General features: G+C 39.4%; 1 protein-coding gene across 1 annotated transcript in view; it reads left to right on the top strand.

The window, feature by feature from the left end:
* The window catches only part of LOC127456207 (protein bicaudal D homolog 1-like), a 68,481-nt gene that overhangs the window by 31,447 nt on the left and 14,304 nt on the right, over positions 1-22,730 (top strand). The window contains exons 3-4 of the mRNA XM_051724586.1: positions 7,211-7,363; positions 8,031-8,477. Coding sequence (XP_051580546.1) covers positions 7,211-7,363; positions 8,031-8,477 — 600 coding nt within the window. The remainder of the gene's footprint in view (positions 1-7,210; positions 7,364-8,030; positions 8,478-22,730) is intronic.

Here is a 22,730-nt window from a genome sequence, read left to right as displayed (position 1 = left end):
TCAGCCCCGTGAGACACACCTTATTTAGAATAAGTTAATTACACATCTAGGTATTTTGACAGACTCATTTAAAAAAGGCTTTTTTAAATCTGTTTAAATGCTCATCTTTTGAATGTGTGCATTGTGTATTTTTCTGTTAATTATTTATACAAGTTATTTGTTGTTGTTTACCCAGTAAAAGGTATTAGGCTGTGAAACATGCCTTTTAAATGGACTTTATCCATCTGCTTTGGAAAGATAAAATAAGCTACAATATGGAGTTTTTCTCTTTGATTTGGACCTTAAACCCCTTACAGCAATGGGAATTCATTTTACCAAGAGATAATTGACCACATTCAGATATGAGTCTCTTAATGACACTGTTGTTTTTCTTTATTTCATTCTAATTCTCTAATATTTCTTGGCCATTCAAATGCAGTCACATTTTGGTATAATATTAAGTAACAATTATTGCATTTGTCTATTTGGTTCTTAATAATCATATTGAGACATAGAGAGTCATTTACTTTCACTATTACATTAGTGTATTAGTATCTCAGTGTAGTTTATGAAAGAACTAATGCTTTTCTAGACCGAGAAGATGTCACATGACTAGTGTTGTCACGGTACCAAAATTTCAGTAGTCTGTACCGATACCAGTGAAATATCACGGTTCTCAATACCAGTTTCCATACCAAAGAAAAAATGAACTAATATGATAATGTGCTATTGAACACACTTATTTAGCCTATTAATAATAAATGACAAGATATGCATGTTTCCGTCAAGTGTTTCTAACAGATTATTATTTCTAACGCAGGGCTCTATTGAAATATGTTTTACTTTTCCCCCAAAATCCTTTTTTCCTTTTTTTTTGTTTGTTAATTATTTTTCCAGAATTCCATGTTTTAAAGTTTAATTTCATTTCATTATCAAAATACTGTCTAATCAAAAATTTTTACTTAAACTTTTAACAAGTAAAAAATAGAACAATTACTTATCAACATACCATTGCATTTTTAACAAACTTTTATTCAGTACAAAAGCACTCTTGCTTGTGATATATTGCTTACTTTTTTATTATTATTACAATCATTATTCATTAATCATTATTTATTATTATTATTATAATTATTATTATTTCTACAGTGAGGATTACATTTTATTGTACAGTTCAAATATTTCTGTTGCAGTTTCTTCAATTTCAGGCATTTAGCTTTTATTATAAATAATGCTTTTATTTTGACGTGTATTTTTGACAGAAGTTTAACTTCTCCAGATAAACAGTTCCCTTCATGGCCCAGTGTGATCTTTAAAGTGCAAATGCTGTGATTTAATTATATAAATTATATAAAAATAAGGCTTCCGAGTGGATTAGTGCTCTGCTCTGTCATCTCATACAATGCGAATGATTCTCATAGTCTGTGGAGTTTCCAGTTTATGAGCGGTCTGCTTCACACATTCATTTAAAGCTCATACAGACTAAGATTGTAGCATTTCACGGTTTAATAATCACACTACGACATATCATGATTTTAATTTGATTAGTTGTGCATTTCAGTGTAAAAGGAGTAACAGAGCACACGCTCAAATAAGCGTGTGAACATTGAACACTGGTAACATTACATCTTTTTTATTTTAGTATCGACTTGGTACCGAAGTAACGGTACTTTTGACAACACTACACATGACTATTGCTATTTCTTAAGAAGCTTGAGAGTGAAAAGTGTTGCATTTTGGCTTTGTGTATTCTATAATATGTGTTTATGAGCATTATTACTGCAGTGGTTTCTGTCTGTGTAATGAGTTTTCTATGCACTTTTTCTGACCTCTCAATCTGTAAAGCCCATGATTAGCTGTGCCACAAAAGACTTGTACTGACAGATAATTGGTCAGTAATCTGGACTTCATGTACAGCTCATCTGCACTGGACAGCATAAAAGCGCTTTAAATATGCAATGAGATTTCATGTCGTCTGGGAGAGATGAGATATTGTGTACAGTAATCAATATCAGCTCATGGGAAGGTCATTTGTCTTGCCGTGAGAAACAGACTATGCCAACGCTCTTATTCCGATCTTATTCCGGAGTGGTATATTTGTGTGATGATATGTTTACGCTGGAAACCACTTCAGGTGAAGCTATTGTATTAGATATTGTTGAAGTCTCAGTGAATATCTCAATCAATAACAAGTGGAAAAATAAAATGTGAGATTACAGAGTTCTGTCTGAAAGTGTAAAAAGTAGTATGGTAAAAGATGGAAAATGTGTTACAGACTCATGTGCTTCCTGTCTGTTATGGAGCTGGCTTAAGACACAATTAGTGCAAAAAAAAATAAAGAAACTAAAACACATATAGGGGTGTGCATGAAAAAATAACACCCCAAATAAATTCGCAATGGAATACAATTCAAACTCATGAAAACAGGCTAAAAGAAACTATGACTAAGCAAAAAATAAACTAAACTAACCCTGAATAACAATGGCCAAACAAGGATCATATACTGTATATATTAAGCTGGTTCTACCAAAAACACAGTATTCAATAACAATGTTAAGTAATAAAACCTAAATCATAACAAACACCAAAATAAAACCCATAATATTTACATAAATATATCAAATTTAGCCATAACTGAATTAATCATTGAAACTATTGCAAAAAGATGTGAACAAATGAACAAAGACCCTCTTTCCTGACAGAAATTTAATAGTTCAGTTTCCTGCTGGAATCATATAACAGTGAAGACAAAGAACCGTTTCACTTTTTGTCTGCTTAAAATGCTGCAGTTACTTCCTCTAACCAGGGTATGGTTTAATGAAGGCTTAAACCAACACCCCGAAGGACATCAAAATAAGAAGTTGAGGGGAGATGGGTCACAGAAAGTACTCGTAATATGAAGCTTTAATTGTAAATATGAAATGCATTTCTATAGCTCTGTTTGATTTTAAGTTGTAATTTGGCCACCCCTGAAATGGGTTATACCATTAACATCGCCTGAGCGATTCAAGTAAATGCACTGAATATAAGCTCATTCAAAAAATGTGCATTCATTTCATGCATGGACAGAGCACAGAACATAAAGTTAGTGTCTAAAACACTAGTCACTTGCTCTTTGAAGTTGCATTAAGATATAAAACTATTGAATTCATGTTTCTCTTTTAAATATTCCGATGGTAGTGTTGTAAGAAACAGTCACAAAAACACTGTTTGATCCACGAAAAAGTAAAGTTTAATTAGGCCCTATAATAATAGCGAATTATAGCAACACCAAGTATTAGCTCTTCTTTTGCACTCAGATCTCATGTCGGGATTTCCGGTTGATCTGGTGGTGAGTCGCTCTGTTATGTCATGCTTCCTGTTTCCCCACGTGTCTCTGTGTGTTTGTTTACAGGTGCCATGTGCTCGTTGGCACTATGGGGTTTCCTTGCATGGCTGGCGGGCTCGTTATCCCGACCAGCGGCACCTGTTACCCATTTCCCTTTCCCCTTTATAACTCCCTCGTGTTTGCTGTCTTGTGCCAAATTGTCTTGTGACTCTTCCCAGTTAATAGTCTTGGTCTCCTGTCTCTGTCGGTCAGTTCTTGCTGTTTGTCCCTGTGTGTGTGTTCTGCTCCCAGCAAATTCCTCCTCATCATTACCATACTCACCCTGTTCCAGCAGTGCCCCTGTCCATCGCACTCTACTCCCTGCCATGCTCCCACCGTGTCATGCAGGCTGAGCGGAACTATGACATCAGCAAATGGGAGCTCTTGGCGGTTAAGCTGGTGGTTGGAAGGAGCCAAGGAGCCGTTTGTGGTCTGGACCGACCACAAAAACTTGGAATACATCCAATCGGCTAAGAGGCTGAATTCCCAGCAGGCCGTTGGGCACTCATCTTTGGGCGGTTTGACTTTATAATTTCATACCGTCAGGGCTCCAAGAACACTAAGCCTGATGCGCTTTCGAGTGTTTCCTGGACCCAAGCGCCTGGTCTGTCCCAACCCCATCGTCCCCTCCAGTCAGGTGGTGGCAACGGTCTCGTGGGAGATCAAGGCTCAGGTCAGGAGAGCACTCAGGAGGTTACCAGCTCAAATGGGGTGTCCGGGAGTCGGCCTGGTCACCTGTCCTCCAGTGGTGCTATGCTTACAATGTTACATGTCATCTGGGAGTCAGACATACGCTGGTGCTGGTGCGTCAAAGGTTCTGGTGACCAACAGTGTCTAGAGATGTCCGGCCAGTCCGGTCTGTGCTCAAAACAAACCTTCCAGTCGCCCATCTGCTGGCCTCCTCCAGCCCCTTACTGTTCTTTCCCGTCCTTAGTCCCATATCACCCTAGACTTTGTTAATGGTCTTACCCCGTCCCTGGGCAATATCGTTGTGTTAACGGTGGTGGACCGTTTCTCCAAGGCTGCCCATTTTATTCCCCTCCCCAAGCTTCCCTCTGCCTGGGAGATGCCGATCGCTGTCGTAGACCACGAATTCTGTATCCATGGCCTCCCGGTGGATGTGGTCTCCAACAGAGGCCCACAGTTTGTCTCCCATTTTTGGAGAGGTTTGCTGGTAGTTAGGGGCCTCCGTTAGTCTGTCATCTGGTTTCCATCCTCAGAGTTCCATGCCAGACTGAGTGGGCCAACTAGGACTTGGAACGAATGCTCCATTGTCTGACCTCCCAGAACCCTGCCTCCTAGAGTCGCCATCTCACCAGGATTGAGTACGCCCACAATTCTCTGCCAGTGTCATCTACGGAGATGTCTCCTTTTCAGTCGTGTCTAGGTTACCAACCACCTTTGTTCTCATCCCAGAAACCGGATGCTGCCGTCCCCCCACAGTATCAAGTATTCAATTTAAAATGCAGAATTAATTTGACATAAAACTACTACTGGTCTTCCTTGTATGAATAAAACTTTTAATACTTATACTAGAGTTATACAAGTAAAGTTATCCAGCCAAGAGCAGTGAGTGGATTTGTCATTTTCTTGTTATTATTGTTTGATTAATATTAAGGATACACTAAACAGCGGCAGGTCTATTAGGTTTCATTTAAACTTACAAGTCATACATTTAGATACAAATCAGCTCTTCCCCCAGTGTTTGCGTTCACTTTAAACATAACTCTGTTTTTACATGAACACCTCACCAAGATGGGCATTTTGGCGGAATTTTGAAATGTATTTGACCGTTTAGGCGTGAGCATTCTCATGCACATGCGCATGTAAAGCACGCCACACCCACAAGCCGCCTGTCAGTCAATCAGCGGGCAGCTGTTTTGCTGCTCATGTGATCTTCTAAATCCAAACCATCTCCAAATAATTGAACCATTGTTTTTCTTTTTACTAACCAGGTCTTCTTCGGCAGTGTGAAAAAGAGAACAAACAGGGCAGTTTTTTACTACCCAGTGTAGAAAAGTTAGTTTGAGTAGTTGATAAAGTGCATGATAAAAATTATCCATGGACTCACTGTGAGTGCTGTTTATTCAGTGTGTCAGTAACACTTTTCAGTAAGGCTCTGTCTACATTAACATTACACAATAATTAACATGAACTAACAATGAACAATAGTGTATTTATAAATTAACATTAACTAAAATGAAAAAAAAAAATGCATGAAAAACATAATTACTAATACATTATACCTAATTTAGAATGTAATACTGTACATGTAACATGTGCATCTGTTAATGTATTTAACCATGCCGTAAAGTGTTTAATTAGCACTATGCCCATAACTCCAGTGCTGGATTAAACTGCTGTAAATCTACTAAACAAATATTATATAACAAGATGTGTGCATTATTCTGTGCACAGTAACATTCTTAAAAAACTACTGATTTACAGCTACCGGTTCTGTGTGCTTATTTTAAATTAGACCTGTTTTTTAAAAAGCTTTTAGGCCAACAGTGTACATCTAAAATCATTAATTAAATAATATACATAACACTCATTACAACAACAACTGTTGGTAGTATAACAGAGGCCAGGCCAGACGATACTTCAGATGGGTTATTTAATGGAAATGTTTTTCTGCTAAAACTGTTTATTGACAAGTTTAACCCAGTTCAGTTATAATCATATTCACAGCAAACATTGAAAAGCGAAAGGGAATGAAAGAAGAACAATGAGAGTAGGATTTGAAGTGAAATTGTATGTCTGTATTTCACTGTGTTGAACTTGTATATTTTCACTTTCTGCTATTAGATCATCATTATATCATTATATCATTATATAAATGTGTTGTGCTTCAGAGTTCAGTCAGATTGTAGATTTCTCCAGCGTCTGGATCTGTTCCCACCTCTGAGCCTTCAACACTTCTACACTGCGTGTGTGCGTGCACGTGTGTGTGAGTGTGTGAGTGTGTGTGTGTGTGTGAGTGCACGTGCGTGTGTGAGTGTGTGTGTGTGTGTGTTTGTGTGTGTGTGTGTGTGTGTGTGTGTGGAGGATTTCTCTCTCAGCTAATGCAGTTTTCCATCAAGCTGCTGCAGGAAGAACAGTATCAAGTATATCAGCTGTTATTACAGTAGTCTGCTAGTGCCCAAAAAATAGATTTTATAAGGCATCATGGTTAGAAATCTGGGCTGGTACCTGAAAGATCGCCGCAGGTTTGAATCCTACAAAGAGTAAAACATGAGCTGAAACAGTCACAATGTTAAAATTGTTCAAATGTAAAGATGTTAAAATGTATACAGTAGTTAAGATTTAATTCCTTGACACAGTTAAATTCTAAAAGAATATGTTTACATACAGAATACATTACATATACATTGAGATTCTTATCATATGTCACATTAAATTTTTTTTTCAGCCTTTGTTTCAGCATTTCCGTATAGAATTAAACTGTGAGAAAGAAAGTGCCGACTTCAGGGTTTCCTCAGCAATTTGTTACCCAGCATTCCTGTGTGCTCGAGTGTGGACATGCTCAGTGCATCTCAGACTCAAACAAATAAATACAGACACAATGCTGTTATGTGCAAGACTAATGGATGTGGATGGATTCCCTGTAAATATTCATCATTTAATACTCATATACAGACACACACACAACTATACAACAAAATGTGTAGGCTAATTTGTGTGACATGCTAATGACAACAGATATACTCTCAATTAAATGTAAAATGTTTTATCATTATTGTGTTCTTCCCAAGCAGCCATCGGTCTTGTCAAATCTCATTGAAGTCATGGAGTTGTTTTGTGCTCTTTAATATTGCTAGTTTTCTCTGTCATTTCTCATTCTTTGGTCTGTTTCTCTGTCAGAATAACGAGATGTTGGAGCTTCAGCGGAGTCGTATGAGAGAGGAGATCAGAGAGTACAAGTTCAGAGAGACAAGACTGTTGCAGGATTACACTGAACTAGAAGAGGAGAACATCACGCTGCAGAAACTCGTGTCAACACTCAAACAGAACCAGGTCTCATTTTCTCCACATCGTCCATTACAAGGATTTTGTCTCATTTTGAAAGTCAAGCAGTGTTGCATTAAGCAAACAACAGCAATTCTACGTAGAATTAAACCTGAGGAACTTTTACTTAATAGCTTAGGGCGAAATATTCTACACGGATGTAGTATTTACCTTTTGAAGTCCACTTAAATTATTAGATTCTTGCACAAAAAAAAAAAAAACGTTCACCGTCTCTCTGACCCAAAGGATTAAACAGGTTGTTTGTGCTGCTGTACTTCTATAGACTTCTGTATGTAAATGACCTCTGTTATGATTGGCTGATCACTTCACCTATAAAATGAGTAACAATGCCCCCAGGCGAGTTGGTGAATGCCGACTAGATGTTAATATATTATGTGGGTTTGACAACTTCACTATGGCATGTTGATTGGTTTTATAGCAATGGAAATCCGGTTTTCCATAATATGACCCCTTTAAGCCAACAAATTAATTAAAATCATGTCCGCTTAATGTTTTCAATAAACCTTAAAAGTCTCAGGAAACATAGAATACAGTGGTCAATAATAGATTATAAACAGTTCTGAAACCGACTTTCAGAAGAAAACCTGCTGCTTGCTTAAAGCATCTCTTTCCACAAACATGCATCACACTCTCTGTCAACCTTCTCAACATCCAGGTGGAATATGAAGGTCTAAAGCATGAAATCAAAGTTCTGGAGGAGGAGACGGTGCTACTCAACAGCCAATTGGAAGATGCCTTGCGTCTGAAGGACATTTCGGAGGGCCAGTTGGAGGAGGCATTGGACGCTCTGAAGAGTGAGAGAGAGCAGAAGAACAGTCTGAGAAAAGAGTTGAGCCATCACCTCAGCCTGATGGACACACACCTGACCATCTCTGCCATGGAGGGGTTGAAGTTCACAGAGGAGGCAGCGACCAATGGCACATCTACTTCCAGCTCTGAGGACAGTAACCGCTGTAATGAATGTAATGTATACAGGCCGAAGATGAACGGAGAGTTTCACCGGCCAGGAGGCAGGAAGAGCGAGGTGCTTGACCCAGTGTCCGATCTCTTCAGTGAACTCAACCTGTCTGAGATACAGAAGCTCAAACAGCAGCTCTTACAGGTCAGTCACATGATTGTACATTATCAAATGGCACTGGAGTTCAACATTTATTATTTAATTCTTAAAATATTTTAATTAACGTCCTGATTTTGGTTGGAGATGTGGCTTAGTGGTTCACACACGTTGTAGATATGATGAGCCTTGGTGCTCAAATGGAAGGCTCCGGTTTCAATCCAACCTGCATCATGTCCTAATGTCATTCCCTCTCTCCCCCCCAAATAATTTCCTGTTGACTCACTGTTAACAGAAAGTGTCACAAGTCCCAAAAATAATAAAACGTTTAAGCGAGATCTCATTCAAATATCAGACTGATGTTGGCCTGCAATGATCTCCCAATACACTTGTTTATTGGCAGATAAACTTTTTTTTCATAGAGAGATTATTTTAATCCATCTGTTTTAGCTCATACAGTAGATAAATACACTTGTGCTTATTGACAAAACTGTTGACACATCAAGTGCATTAAAGGGACAGTTCACCCAAAAATGAAAATTCTCATCATTTACTCGCCCTCATGCCATCCCAGATGTGTATGACTTTCTTTCTTCTGCAGAACACAAATGAAGATTTTTAGAAGAATATCTCAGTTCTGTAGGTCCATACAATGCAAATGAATGGTGACCAAAATTTTAACATTGCTGTTTTAATCATATTACTGTTGCCCTTGACACCATCAAAATCAAATCACTTTTATTGTCACACAGCCATATACACAAGTGCAATAGTGGGTGAAATTCTTGGGTGCAGTTCCAATCAACATAGCAGTCGTGACAGTGATGAGACATAATATACAATGTACAGTATACAATACACACAATATAGAATACACATTATACAATAAAAATAGTATATATAGTATATATAAAATATACAGTAGGTTGTATTGTACTGTATTGACATTCAGGCTGTCGGTTGATAGTCAGTTGCCAGTGTGTTGTTAAGAGAGAATATAATTTAAGACAGTCCAGTGTGAGATAATAAGATTAATAAAGTGCAGTGCTGATGTATTTGATCGTGAGAGATCAAGAGTTCAAAAGTCTGATTGCTTGGGGGAAGAAGCTGTCATGGAGTCGGCTGGTGTGGGTCCTGATGCTGCGATACCGCCTGCCTGATGGTAGCAGTGAGAACAGCCCATGGCTCGGGTGGCTGGAGTCTCTGATGATCCTCCGAGCTTTTTTCACACACCGCCTGGTATATATTTCCTGGAGGGAGGGAAGCTCACCTCCGATGATGTGTCTGGCAGTTCGCACCACCCTTTGCGGTGCTTTGCGGTTGTGGGCGGTGCTATTGCCACACCAGGCGGAGATACAGCCAGTCAGGATGCTCTCCACAGTGCAGGTGTAGAACCGTGTGAGGATGTGGCGGTTCATTCCAAACTTCCTCAGCCGTCTCAGGAAGAAGAGGTGCTGATGAGCCTTCTTCACAACGACTTCAGTGTGGACAGACCATGTGAGTTCCTCAGTGATGTGGACACCCAGGAACTTGAAGCTGCTGACTCTCTCCATCGGTGCTCCATTGATGGTGATGGGACTGTGTTCTCTGTCTTTTCTTCTGAAGTCCACCACAAGCTCCTTTGTCTTACTGACATTGAGGGAGAGGTTGTGCTCCTGACACCAGTGTGTCAGAGTGTGCACCTCCTCTCTGTAGGCTGTTTCATCATTGTCAGTGATCAGACCTACCACCGTCGTATCATCAGCAAACTTAATGATGGCATTGGAGCTATGTGTTGCCACACAGTCATGTGTGTACAGGGAATACAGTAATGGGCTGAGAACACAGCCCTGCGGGGCTCCAGTGTTGAGGGTCAGTGATGAGGAGATGTTGCTGCCTATTCTAACCACCTGGCGTCTGCTTGACAGGAAGTCCAGGATCCAGCTGCACAGCGAGCTGTTTAAGCCCAGAGCCCGGAGTTTCTCATCTAGTTTGGAGGGCACTATGGTGTTGAATGCTGAGCTGTAGTCTACAAACAGCATTCTCACATAAGTGTTCTTTTTTTCCAGGTGGGAGAGAGCAGTGTGCATTGTAGATGCAATGGCATCATCAGTGGAGTGGTTGTTGCAGTAAGCAAACTGCAATGGGTCTAGTGATGGAGGCAGCATAGAGCAGATGTAATCTCTGATTAGTCTCTCAAAGCATTTGCTGATGATGGGGGTCAGAGCAACAGGACGCCAGTCATTTAAGCAAGTGATTTTGGATTGCTTTGGAACAGGCACAATGGTGGACATTTTAAAGCATGTGGGGACTACAGACAAAGAGAGGGAAAGGTTGAAAATGTCCGTAAAAACACCAGCCAGTTGGTTCGCGCACGCTCTGATGACGCGGCCCGGAATGAGTCAATTTTAATTTAAGAGTAAAAGAGTGTCTGTAAAAGCGGGACACAGTGATGTATTATTGTGTGTATGCCACAGGCATATATTATAACTAGTAGCACCTAATAAACATGAAAAAATAAATTCTAGAGCAAATAGTTTTCCTAAAACATTTATTTCCTCATATGTGGACAGCGGGACTACGTTGTGAAATTTTAAATAATACCAAGCTATAGAAAGTCAAATTTATTTCATCAATAGTTTATTATGTTTCCAGGAGTGTTGATTATTCATGTTTTTGAGATGTTACAGACATTACATCAGAAATTATCATAATTAATTCAGATTCAAAGTAATGTCCAGCATCATCCAATCACTGTCAACCATGTTAAAATAAAATGATACATTATAAATTCTGAATCTATGTACTGATTATCATTGTCACATGTCTGTCAAACATGTTGAGTGATCCAAACATCATCTGCAGCCTGAAACTGAACTTTTGATCAGATTTTAGGAGTGAATGCACTTAACTGCATAGAGAGCTATAGGATGCTCCCTTGCTCCCTATTTAGTGAATGACTTAACCTCCAGTGTGCTGTCTGTCTGCACTGGTCTCAGAACAGTTTGAAATGCACCTTATTTTCATCCTAACTCCAAATAAAGCCTCTGAAAGACACATTTATCAGTTTTTAGATGAACCCATTTATTCTCAATTTGATAATGCACAGTGAATATTGATTGATTGATTGATTGATTGATAACCTATTTGATCTATAAGAGGCAGAGAGCATCCCACAACAGAACTGGCCTTTCTAATTAACTTGTTAAGTTTGTTTTTTTCTCTTTCCAAAATACCTCCCCCCAACATACCAGAGCATACAAAATGACAGATGCAACAGTACCTGACACACACCATAGGATCTCAGTCGTCTCGAGATGAATGCGACTTTGACCTTTCTTATATAAATTGTTTGTGTTATCAGACCAGTCTAACTTGTTATTTAGATAAACACTCAGCTATTTATATGATTTGACAGTCTCAGTGTCCATCCTCTGGATGTTTACTGGTATTATTTGATGTCTTCCTTTGATAATCCACTACAGTTTCCTTTGTCTTACTTATATTAAGCTGGAGGCAGTTCAGCTGGCACCAGTCTACAAAGTTCTTAACTTCCTATATTCACCCTCGTTATTTTCAGAAATACATCCACAAACTACGGAGTCGTCTGAAAATTTCTGAAAATGACAGCTGCCAGAATTGTACTGAAAGTCGGATGTATAGAGGATAAATAAGAAAGGGGCTAATACAGTTCCTTGTGGGACTCCCGTACAGCACTTAACCACCTCAGACACACGGTTTACTTGTGAGGTAGTCAGTTATCCAGTTTACCAAGCTAAATTTCACTCCTGCTTTCTCCATCTTAATTCTAAGTGGTGAAGGCTGAATGGTATTGAATGCACTGGAGAAATAAAAAATAAAAAAACATGATTCTCACAGTGCTCCCAGCCTCCTCTAGATAGGCTAAAGATCTCTGCAGAAGGAAGATAACTGCATCCTCTACCCCAATATTTGGTTGATAAGCAAATTGCAGAGGGTTCATAGCAGAGCGCACTAGAGGCTGTAAGTGGTTAAGTACAAGTCTCTCTAGAGTCTTCATTAAGTGTGACATCAGAGCAATAGGCCTATAATGAGAAGAGTTGTTAAGAGAAGATCCACTATCAAATCTCTTAAAGAAAAGATTCAATTCATCTGCCCACTTCTGGTCACCCAGGGCAGCATACCCTCCACCTTTTGAAGACTGTGCAGATATTTATTCAGGTCTCTCCAGACCTCCTTCACATTATTTTGCTGCAGTCTATGTTCCATCCTCCTCCTGTAACAATCTTTTCCTTCCCTTATTTTCCTTTTTTAGCATCTTCTGTACTCTCCTCTGCTTATCTTTGTCCCCTATCATAAAAACCCTCTTTTTTCATTTAATAATGACTTCAGTTCAGGGGTAACCTAGGGTTTGTTATTAGAGAAACATCTAACCTTCTTGGTTGGTACGGTATTAACAACACAGAAATTAATATAATCTGTAATACAGTGAGTTAGACTGTCAATATCCTCGTCATGTGACTCACACAGTACTTCCCAGTTTGTTTACTCTAAACAGTTCCTCAGTGCTTCACTGGCTGCTCCAGACCATTTCTTTATTATTCTTATGGTTGTTGACTGCTTTTGCACAACCAGTTTGTATACAGGAAGGATATATATAAGATTATGGTCCGATCGGCCAAGTGGGGGGAGGGGGAAGATCTGCACGCCTCTTTAATATTGACATACAACAGGTCCAGTGTTTTATTGTCTCTAGTAGTGCAGTCAACATACTGGGTAAATGTAGGGAGACAGAGAGGCATGATGAAGTCCCAGAGATAAGAAGGAGAGACTGTGGATATAATGTCTGCATCCTAGCTGTGACCGAATGTATGAGATCACAAGCGACATTCGCCGAGGGTGGAATATACACAGATATCGCGATAACCTACGAAAATTCTCTCGGCAGATAATATGGCCTCATACAGACCGCTAACAGTTCATTGTCCTTAGTGCACAATTTCTCTTTAATAGTAATGTGCCCATGGTTGCACCATCGCTTATTAACATACAACATTAGTCCTCCTTTTCTCTTACCCGTCTCCTTAGAACTCCTGTCCGCCCTCACCGGTTGGAAGCCATCAAATGTAACAAGTGAATCGGAAGTCCATTCGTTTAACCATGTCTCTGTAAAACACAAAGCTAACCAGGACACTCCCAGTACTCCCTCTGTGTCCTGGTTTGTGCCGTTAACTCCTCCATCTTGTTTCTGAGTGAGTGTACGTTCCCCTTAATAATCGCAGATATGAATGTTTTATACCGTCTTGTCCTTGTTCGGCATATTACACCAGCTCTGCAGCCCCGTCTTCTTCTCAACACCGCGGGGATCTCAGCACTCACATCCGGGAGAATCGCCGTGTGCCGCAATGCAAATAGTTGTTCCCTGAAGTAGATAATGGAGCCTTGGTTGAGCGCTCCCGACACAGTCCCGGTAGTTCCAATTAAAAATGCCAAAATAAGAACGATTTTCACCCATTGCTTCTTAATGCTTGTGTACTTACGTCCAAGTGCAAAATAAAACATACAACATGGGGCAGCTGTGGCTCAGGTGGTAGAGCATGTTGGCCACTAATCGCAGCGTTGGTGGTTCGATTCTCGGCCCACATGACTCCACATGCCAAAGTGTCCTTGGGCAAGACACTGAACCCCAAGTTGCTCCCAATGGCAGGCTAGCGCCTTGCATGGCAGCTCTGCCGTCATTGGTGTGTGTGTGTGTGTGTGAATGGGTGAATGAGTCACAGTGTAAAATCTGCTAAGGTTAAACAAGTGCTATATAAGTGCAGACCATTTACAACTCTAAAATAATAAAAAGAGTAAAAAGATTCTGAGCTGCTGAAACAGGCTGCCACACGCGCGGCGCCATCTTATAGGAATGCATTTACTAATGTTAATGAATAGAATCGTATTGTACAGTGATATCAAAATAAAATATAACAATGTATATTAAAATGAAGCTAAATGACCCACAGATGTGTTAGAGCTGAAAGTTATTCAAAATAACTAACATGTTTTTTCTACTTTTGAGAAAATGCGTTGCCAGTGTCCACGTGAACATCATATTTATCAGCGCAAAAAATGAACAGATTAATTTAAAGCAGCATATCAAATGAAAATAGAGACTCTACTCTTTACAACCAGACAGGTTTCAATGAAAAAGATTTCTTACCAGAGGCACTTTTGTTTCTGCTGCATCCGTAGGAGCGCTTCAAGGAAATCGACATCATGTTGTTGTGTCATGTGACTCGGTGCGACAGAAGTTTAACCCTTAAATGACAGTCTAGAGTCTTGTGAACAGTATTCAGTCAGTTTTTATTAATTTAAATTATGCATTGCGTATAGCGAAGTCAAAATACAACATCCATGTGGACACGGGGTCGCACAAGGTTAATAGAGACATAAGTTACATTTACATTACATTAGTTACATTAAGTTACATTAATAGAGACATCAAGTTAGTCATTTAGCAGATGCTTTTATCCAAAGCGACTTATAAAAGAGCAGCATAGCAAGAAATTTGTCGTATATAGTCAACAATAGCTGCAGTATCACACTGCCAAAATCACAATGTGGCTGGAGTAGTATAGAAGCTAGAGTAGAAGAAAGAGACAGACAAGTTTTTTTTTTTTTTATTATATATACTGTGTGTGTGCGTGTGTGTGTGTATACAGTACTGTGCAAAGGTTTTAGGCACTGGTTAAAAATATTGCATAGTGAGGATGTCTTCAAAAATAAAGACATAAATAGTTTTCATTTATCACTTAATGTCATACAAAGTCCAGTAAACATACAAAAGCTAAATCAATATTCGGTGTGACCACCTTTGCCTTTAAAACAGCCCCAATTCTCCTAGGTACACCTGGACACAGTTTTTCTTAGTTGCTGGCAGATAGGATGTTCAAGCTTCTTGGAGAATTTGCCACAGTTCTTCTATCTATTTAGACTGTCTCAATTGCTTCTGTCTCTTTATGTAATCTCAGACTGTCTCGATGTTCAGTGGGGGGCTCTGTGGGGGCCATGACATCTGTTGCAGGGCTCCCTGTTCTTCTATTCTAATCTTTTCTATTTGCAAAAGTAATGTTTGGGAGTCTATCATTTATATTCCTTATTGACACACCAAAGCTGAAGATATACAGTCATGGGAAAAAGAAAGTACACCCTCCTTGAATTCTATGGTTTTATGTATCAGGACATAATAAAAAATCATCTGGTCCTTAGCAGGTCTTAAAATAAGGTAAATACAACCTCAGATGAACAACACATGACATATTACACCGTGTCGTGATTTATTTAACAAAAATAAAGCCAAAATGGAAAAGCCATGTGTGGAAAAACTAAGTACACCTTATGATCAGTAGCTTGTAGAATTACCTTTAGCAGCATTAACTTCAAGTAATCATTTTCTGTATGACTTTATCAGTCTCTTACATCGTTGTGGAGGAATTCTGACCCACTCTTCTTTACAACGTTGCTTCAGTTCATTGAGGTTTGCGGGCATTTGTTTATGCACAGCTCTCTTAAGTTCCTGCCACAACATTTCAATCGGGTTGAGGTCTGGACTTTGACTGGGCCATTGCAACACCTTGATTCTTTGCTTTTTCAGCCATTCTGTTGTAGATTTGCTGGTGTGTTTGGGATCATTGTCCTGTTGCATGACCCAATTTCAGCAAAGGTTTAGCTGTCAGACAGATGGCCTCACATTTAACTCTAGAATACTTTGGTATACAGAGGAGTTCATGGTCAACTCAATGACTGCAAGGTGCCCAGGTCCTGTGGCTGCAAAACAAGCCCAAATCATCACCCCTCCACCACCGTGCTTGACAGTTGATATAAGGTATTTGTGCTGATATGCTGTGTTTGGTTTTCGCCAAATGTGGCACTGTGCATTATGGCCAAATATCTCCACTTTGGTCTCGTCTGTCCAAAGAACATTGTTCCAGATGTCTTGTGGTTTGTTCAGATGCAACATTGCAAACCTAAGCCATGCTGCCATGTTCTTTTTAGAGAGAAGAGGCTTTCTCCTGGCAACCCTTCCAAACAAACCATACGTGTTCAGTCTTTTTCTAATTGTACTGTCATGAACTTTAACATTTAACATGCTAACTGAGGCCTGTAGAGTCTGAGATGTAACTCTTGGGTTTTTTTCAATTTCTCTGAGCATTGCACGGTCTGACCTTGGGGTGAATTTCCTGGGATGTCCACTCCTGGGAAGATTGGCAACTGTCTTGAATGTTTTCCACTGTAGAATGATGGACTTTAAATTGTTTGGAAATGGCCTTATAACCCTTCCCAGATTGATGGGCAGCAACAATTGCTTCTCTAAGATCATTGCTGATGTCTTTTCTCCTTGGCATTGTGTTAACACACACCTGAATGCTCCAGACCAGCAAACTGCTAAAACTTCAGCTTTTATAGAGGTGGTCACTGTTGCTGATGATCAATTATCAAGGGCATTTGATTAGCAGCACCTGGCTACTACTTAGTCTCTTAATTCCTATGGAAGCAGTAAGGGTGTACTTAGTTTTTCACACATGGATTCTCCATTTTGGCTTTATTTTTGTTAAATAAATCATGACACGGTGTAATATGTCATGTGTTGTTCATCTGAGGTTGTATTTACCTAATTTTAAGACCTGCTAAGGACCACATGATTTTTATTATGTCCTGATATGTAAAACATTAGAATTCAATGAGGGTGTGCTTTCTTTTTCCCATGACTGTAAATAACCATCTTAAGACAAATGCTTTTGTGAAACATCTTATGTGCCTAAGACTTTTGCACAGTACTATATATATATATATATATATATATATATATATATATATATATATATATATATATATATTAGGGGTCGGTTCACCTCACTTTTAATGAAGCATTTGGAGCACAAGTTTTGGTCAAGAAAACAAAGCGTCAAACAGACACACCCGCTAATGCACCTGAATGGATCTGTAAGTGGATACGCTCCACCTGTGTTTCACGTGGGTCAACTAGATGACATCACTGTTCTGCAAGCGTTGTGTGTAGTTGAAAATGGCAAGTGGAGAGAGTTACGTGACGCCGTAACTCTCTCCGGCAAGCTCTGCGCCCTTTGCTAGTTTTGATGTCATAAACCGGTGAGATTCAATACACCCTGATCCATAACTGTTCTAGGAAGACAATATCTCAAAGAATTCAAAATCCTCAGGCTCTGGAGACTTTAAAATACATTTATGTGCTCAAGTTGATGCCCCTTCATAGGCCTCAAGCCAGGGAGTCGATTTGGCCGGAGAAGTGAAGGAAATTCGGCGAGAATTGTTGAATGTGTCGGCAATGCTGACGAAGGTCGTTGCTGACTTGGAGGATCTTGCTGCAATACGTCTATCGATCATGGCCATGGAGATGAAATTCACTGAGGTGGTTACAAGAGTGGGGGATGTCGAGAAACGGATCGATTATCTGGAGTCATCGGAGAGGGAATTAGCTGCTAATCCGCTAGCGACTAAGCTGGATTTGAAAAGTTGGAGGATTTGGAGAATCGTAACCGGCGGAATAACATCTGAATTGTTGGAATTCCTGAGGACAAAGAAAGTTGGGATATGGTGAAATTCCTGGATGGGCTCTTTTACCGAGTCTTCTTGACATAACAGGCCATAAGCTGGAAATCGAGCGAGCTCACAGGGTGATCTGCTGAGGCTCCGTGATCCGCTGAGGGAGACCCTATCAATTCTGGCCAAATTTCTGAGATCATCTGATAAAGATCTCGTGTTATGCGAGGCGAGGAGTAAAGGAAGGCTTTCTTGGAAGAACCACAACATTTTCTTGTTCCCAGACTTTGCGAAATCAATGAGAGTAATGTGATCAATTCAAGGAATGCAAGAAACTCTTACATCAACGGAAGGTCGCTTTTGCACTGATGTTCCTGGCCAAATTGAGAATAGATACTAAGGATGGCCGCAAAGTATTTACATGTCCCTAGCAAGCAATGTCCTTCATAAAGTTAATGGAATGAGTAAGTTATTTTGTGGTTCTCACGTAGCAGCCAAGTGAACCAACTCACTGAACATCCACTTGATCGTCCGAGGAAACTGAGCGCCTTTTTTTTGTTTCTTTTTGTGTTGGTTCCGCCTAGCGGCTGGAGTATGTATTGTGTAGCAGCACTCCTTCAGGACAGTGTTGTGGATGAACCTGCACGTTCTTTGTGCTTATAACTCCTATTGGTTGGAGTTTGGTTTGTATAGTATTTCTTGCAGGACATTGGAGTGATTGGGTAATTTGTTGCACTCATGTAGCAGTTGAATGGGCCGGCTCACTGAACATTCATTTGACTGTCCGAGGAAACTGAACAGCCTTTTTTTTTATTTTATTTTTTTTATTTGTGTGCTGGTTCTGCTAGAGGCTGAAGTTTGTTTTGTGGAGGAACACACCTTCAGGACAGTTATGTGGATGAATCTACACATTCTTTGTGTTTATTCCCCCTACTGGCTGGAGTTTGCAGCAGGAGAATTATCTTCTGTTGTGTAATTCTCTCTTACAACATTTTTATAGAAATGTCTCAAACAGATTAAAGATAAATTAGGAAGAGTCATTATTGTTTTAGCAGAAATTCAGGGGCAAAGGTTGATTATGGCTAATATTTACGCACCTAACGCTGATGATCAGGGCTTTTTTATAGATCTTGAAGGGATGTTGCAAGCCGATGGCACCCCTCATGATATAATATTGGGAGGAGACTTTAATCTATTGTTGGATTCAGTCCTTGATCATAGTGAAGCAAAAGGGCAAAAGCCCCCCTAGAGCAACATTGACACTTCACAGGATGTGTAAAAATCTTGATCTATAGATATTTGGAGATTAGGCATTCCATCAATATCATGTGGTCAGTGGCGAATGATCAGACTCCAGTCGCTGCCATCTCACTTGACGCCGAAAAGGCGTTTGATATGGTAGAATGGGATTATCTTTTTAAGATTTTGGAAATATATGAGTACGGGAATACTTTTATTAGATGGATTAAGTTAGCGGTACCGGTAGCAGCGGTACAAACAAATGGATTAATTTCAGATTATTTTACTCTGGATAGGGGCACCTGGTAGGGTTGCCCTCTTTCCCCATTATTGTTCTGTCTTGCCCTGGAACCATTAGCAGCCGCGATAAGAAAGGAGGAGGATTTTCCAGGGGTGGTGGTGTGAGGTGTGGTGCATGAGCTTTTGCTTTATGCAGATTATATTTTATTATTCGTCACCGACCCCACTAGATCTATGCCTTGCCTCCACAGAATTATTAATTCCTTTTCTAAGTTCTCAGGATACAGAGTCAATTGGTCTAAATCCAAAGCTTTGGCTCTGACAGCGTACTGTCCAGTAACGGCTTTCAGCCGGGTGCCTTCCAGTGGCCCAAACAGGGCATTAAGTATTTGGGCATTTTATTCCCAGCATATTTGTCTGATTTAGTTAGAGTTAATTTTGACCCCTTAATAAAAAGGTTTTCGAGCGATGTGGGCAGGTGGGCTTCATTACATTTATCTATGATTGGGAAGGTTAATGTTATTAAAATGAATTGTATTCCAAAATTCAACTACCTGCTACAGTCTCTCCCTGTAGATGTCCCTCTCTCTTATTTCAAGCAATTTGATAGCATAGTGAAGTCCTTCATTTGGAATGGTAAACGTCCCAGATTACATTTCATAGGCCAACTGACAAAGGTGGGCTAGGCCTACCCAAGATTTTGTTTTATTATTATGCATTCGGTCTCAGACATTTGGCTCATTGGTCGCTTCCACCTGAGAGAGCCCCTCCCTGGTTCTGTATTGAACAGGAAGTTCTTGCCCCTATTTCACCATTGCAAAGCCTTCTATTAAACTAACTGGAGAAGTTAAGTTACACCCCGTTATCTGGCATTTGCACGTGGTATGGATAAATGTGTCAAGAGTGTGTAATTCGGACATTTATTTAAATGTTGCCTCGAGCATATGGCTGAACCCAAGATTATGTATTAATAAGTCCCCTTTCTGCTGGTCAGAGTGGATTGTGAGGGGGGTTAATACACTCATGACCTATATGAGAGTGGAGTGTGGAGATCCTTTCAAAATAGATTTAATTTATGATTTTACATCGATTCTATTGGACCCCCTCTTGATTGTATAGACTTGGTCTTAAAAACACACCCACCTGCTGGTTATGCCAATCAGAAGACGGGGACATAACCCATGTTTTTTGGGTTCAGAGCTTTATGTGTGAAGTATTGGACACTCAATTTTCATTTTGCCCCAGACTCTGTATCTTAGACGATGGGGGGAGGGGTTTAATGTGTATATAATTGATTCCGTATTTTATGTTGTGTTTGTTTGTCTTATGAATGGAATCAATAAAAATTGTTAATAACAAAAAAATAAAATGGCAAGTGAAGAAAACGAAACACTGATAGAGAAGCCCCTTGCGTTCCTCCTTTCTGGGAACATTTTCTTTTTGCAGTCAATTTCAACAGCGATGGTAAAAAGACGTTTACAAAACAGGCATTGTTTGCAGACATCGCACGACACGAGTGCTGTATACTGGTAATATATGTCAATAATGCACGTGAGGGTTTTATTTAAAATGCTCATGCAAGTTCTTCCTGTTTCCTTACGTCCTCTTATTCCCAGACATGTCCTGTTTTTCAGACCTTAAAAAAGCGTCCGGCCGGGATTTCTAAATGTGCAAAAATGTCCGGGATTCGGCTTTAGTTGCATTATGATGTGCATCTGGTCTAATACTTAATTGTGTGTGCACGCATTGCTTTTGACCCCTCTTTGTAAGTCCCGCCTTCTCGCACACCAATTGGTCGATTATAAGAGGCTTGCAGCAACTATTGGCCAAATTCCTGCCTGTCAATCTCTCCGCCAACGTGCGAAGCGCTGTTGTGTTCGACATCAAACAGTTGCTTGGCAGTAGCAGCAAATGACAGCTGAGTGGAAACAATGCCCAAAAGTGCAAATTTACAGAAGATTTGCACAAACAATTCCCATGCTTTCGTCCAGGTCGAGATCCATGGGAAGCAGAATGTATGACATGTAAAGCTGGCACTTACGTGTCAGTTGCTAATAAAGGTGCAAGTGATTTAGAAGCACACATTAGCTCTGTGAAGCATAAAGGGTCAGCAAAAGGTGAAAGTTCATCAGGTAAATTAACGGACTACTTTTTGCGACCAGGTAAAATTGTTATCACATTGTTTCATTTTCCATGGCCATTCAAAATAATAGTAATAGTAAATGAAACTCATGGCATCAAATATTTTATTTTAGTACATGGACATTCAAAAGAATGTTGGAAATTGTTATTTATTTATATATATTTATGCTAATAGAGTGTCTTTTTCACTGTATTAAAGTTTGCATTCACATAACACTGTTTTGAACCCTATTACCCTATTTTATATATATATAAAAGAATATATATATATCGAGATATGAACCGAACCGTGGCTCAAAAATCGAGGTGTGAACCGAACCTTGGATTTTGTGTATCGTTACAGCCCTAGTAATTAGAGAAAATGTTTGTTTTTTTAGTTAAGGACCCTGACAAAAATTAACCATGGTTTTACTATAGTAATATTGTAGTAACCATGACTGCTGTCACCATGGTTTTCTGAGCAGAAATCATGGTTTTGACACAATTAACCATGGTTTTATAACATTAATACTGTAGTTTCTATATAGTAACCATGATTTTACTATATATTGTAACCATGACAGTAACCATGTTTATATTGTGGTTACTATGATTTTACTACAAATGCCATGGTTTAACTATGGTTACTGTAGAACAATGATTGTTATTTAAGGACAAACCTGTTGAAGTGTTTACCAAAAAGAGTATTCTTTGGATTTGGCAGTAATATATATATATTTTTTTAAACGAAGCAAATACTGAACCGTACCGACACGGTGACCCATAAACCATGATACAAACCGAACCGTGAGATATTCGAACCGTTACACCCCTTATATATATATATATATATATATATATATATATATATATATATATATAATAATTTTTTTTTAATTTTTTTAAGTAAGTGCATTTAGTGTGGACTGGTTAAGTGCTCGCAGAACAGATGAGTTTTCAGCTGGTTCTTGAATGTTGAGATGGTATCAGCAGATCGTGTGAAAGTTGGAAGCTCATTCCACCACAGAAGAGCAGAGAAAGTGAACGATTGTGAAATAAACACATCAGTAATCAGTTATTCAGCTTTTATTTTGAAGTTACATTAAATCATTCTGTTCTACAGCTATATCAAAAACTGTGCTAGTACATTGTGCAGTGATGGTCCCAAATGGTAATACC

This window comes from Myxocyprinus asiaticus, chromosome 18 (assembly GCF_019703515.2).
Source record: "Myxocyprinus asiaticus isolate MX2 ecotype Aquarium Trade chromosome 18, UBuf_Myxa_2, whole genome shotgun sequence".
Lineage (NCBI taxonomy): Eukaryota > Metazoa > Chordata > Actinopteri > Cypriniformes > Catostomidae > Myxocyprinus > Myxocyprinus asiaticus.
This window is presented reverse-complemented; position numbering and strand designations above follow the sequence as displayed.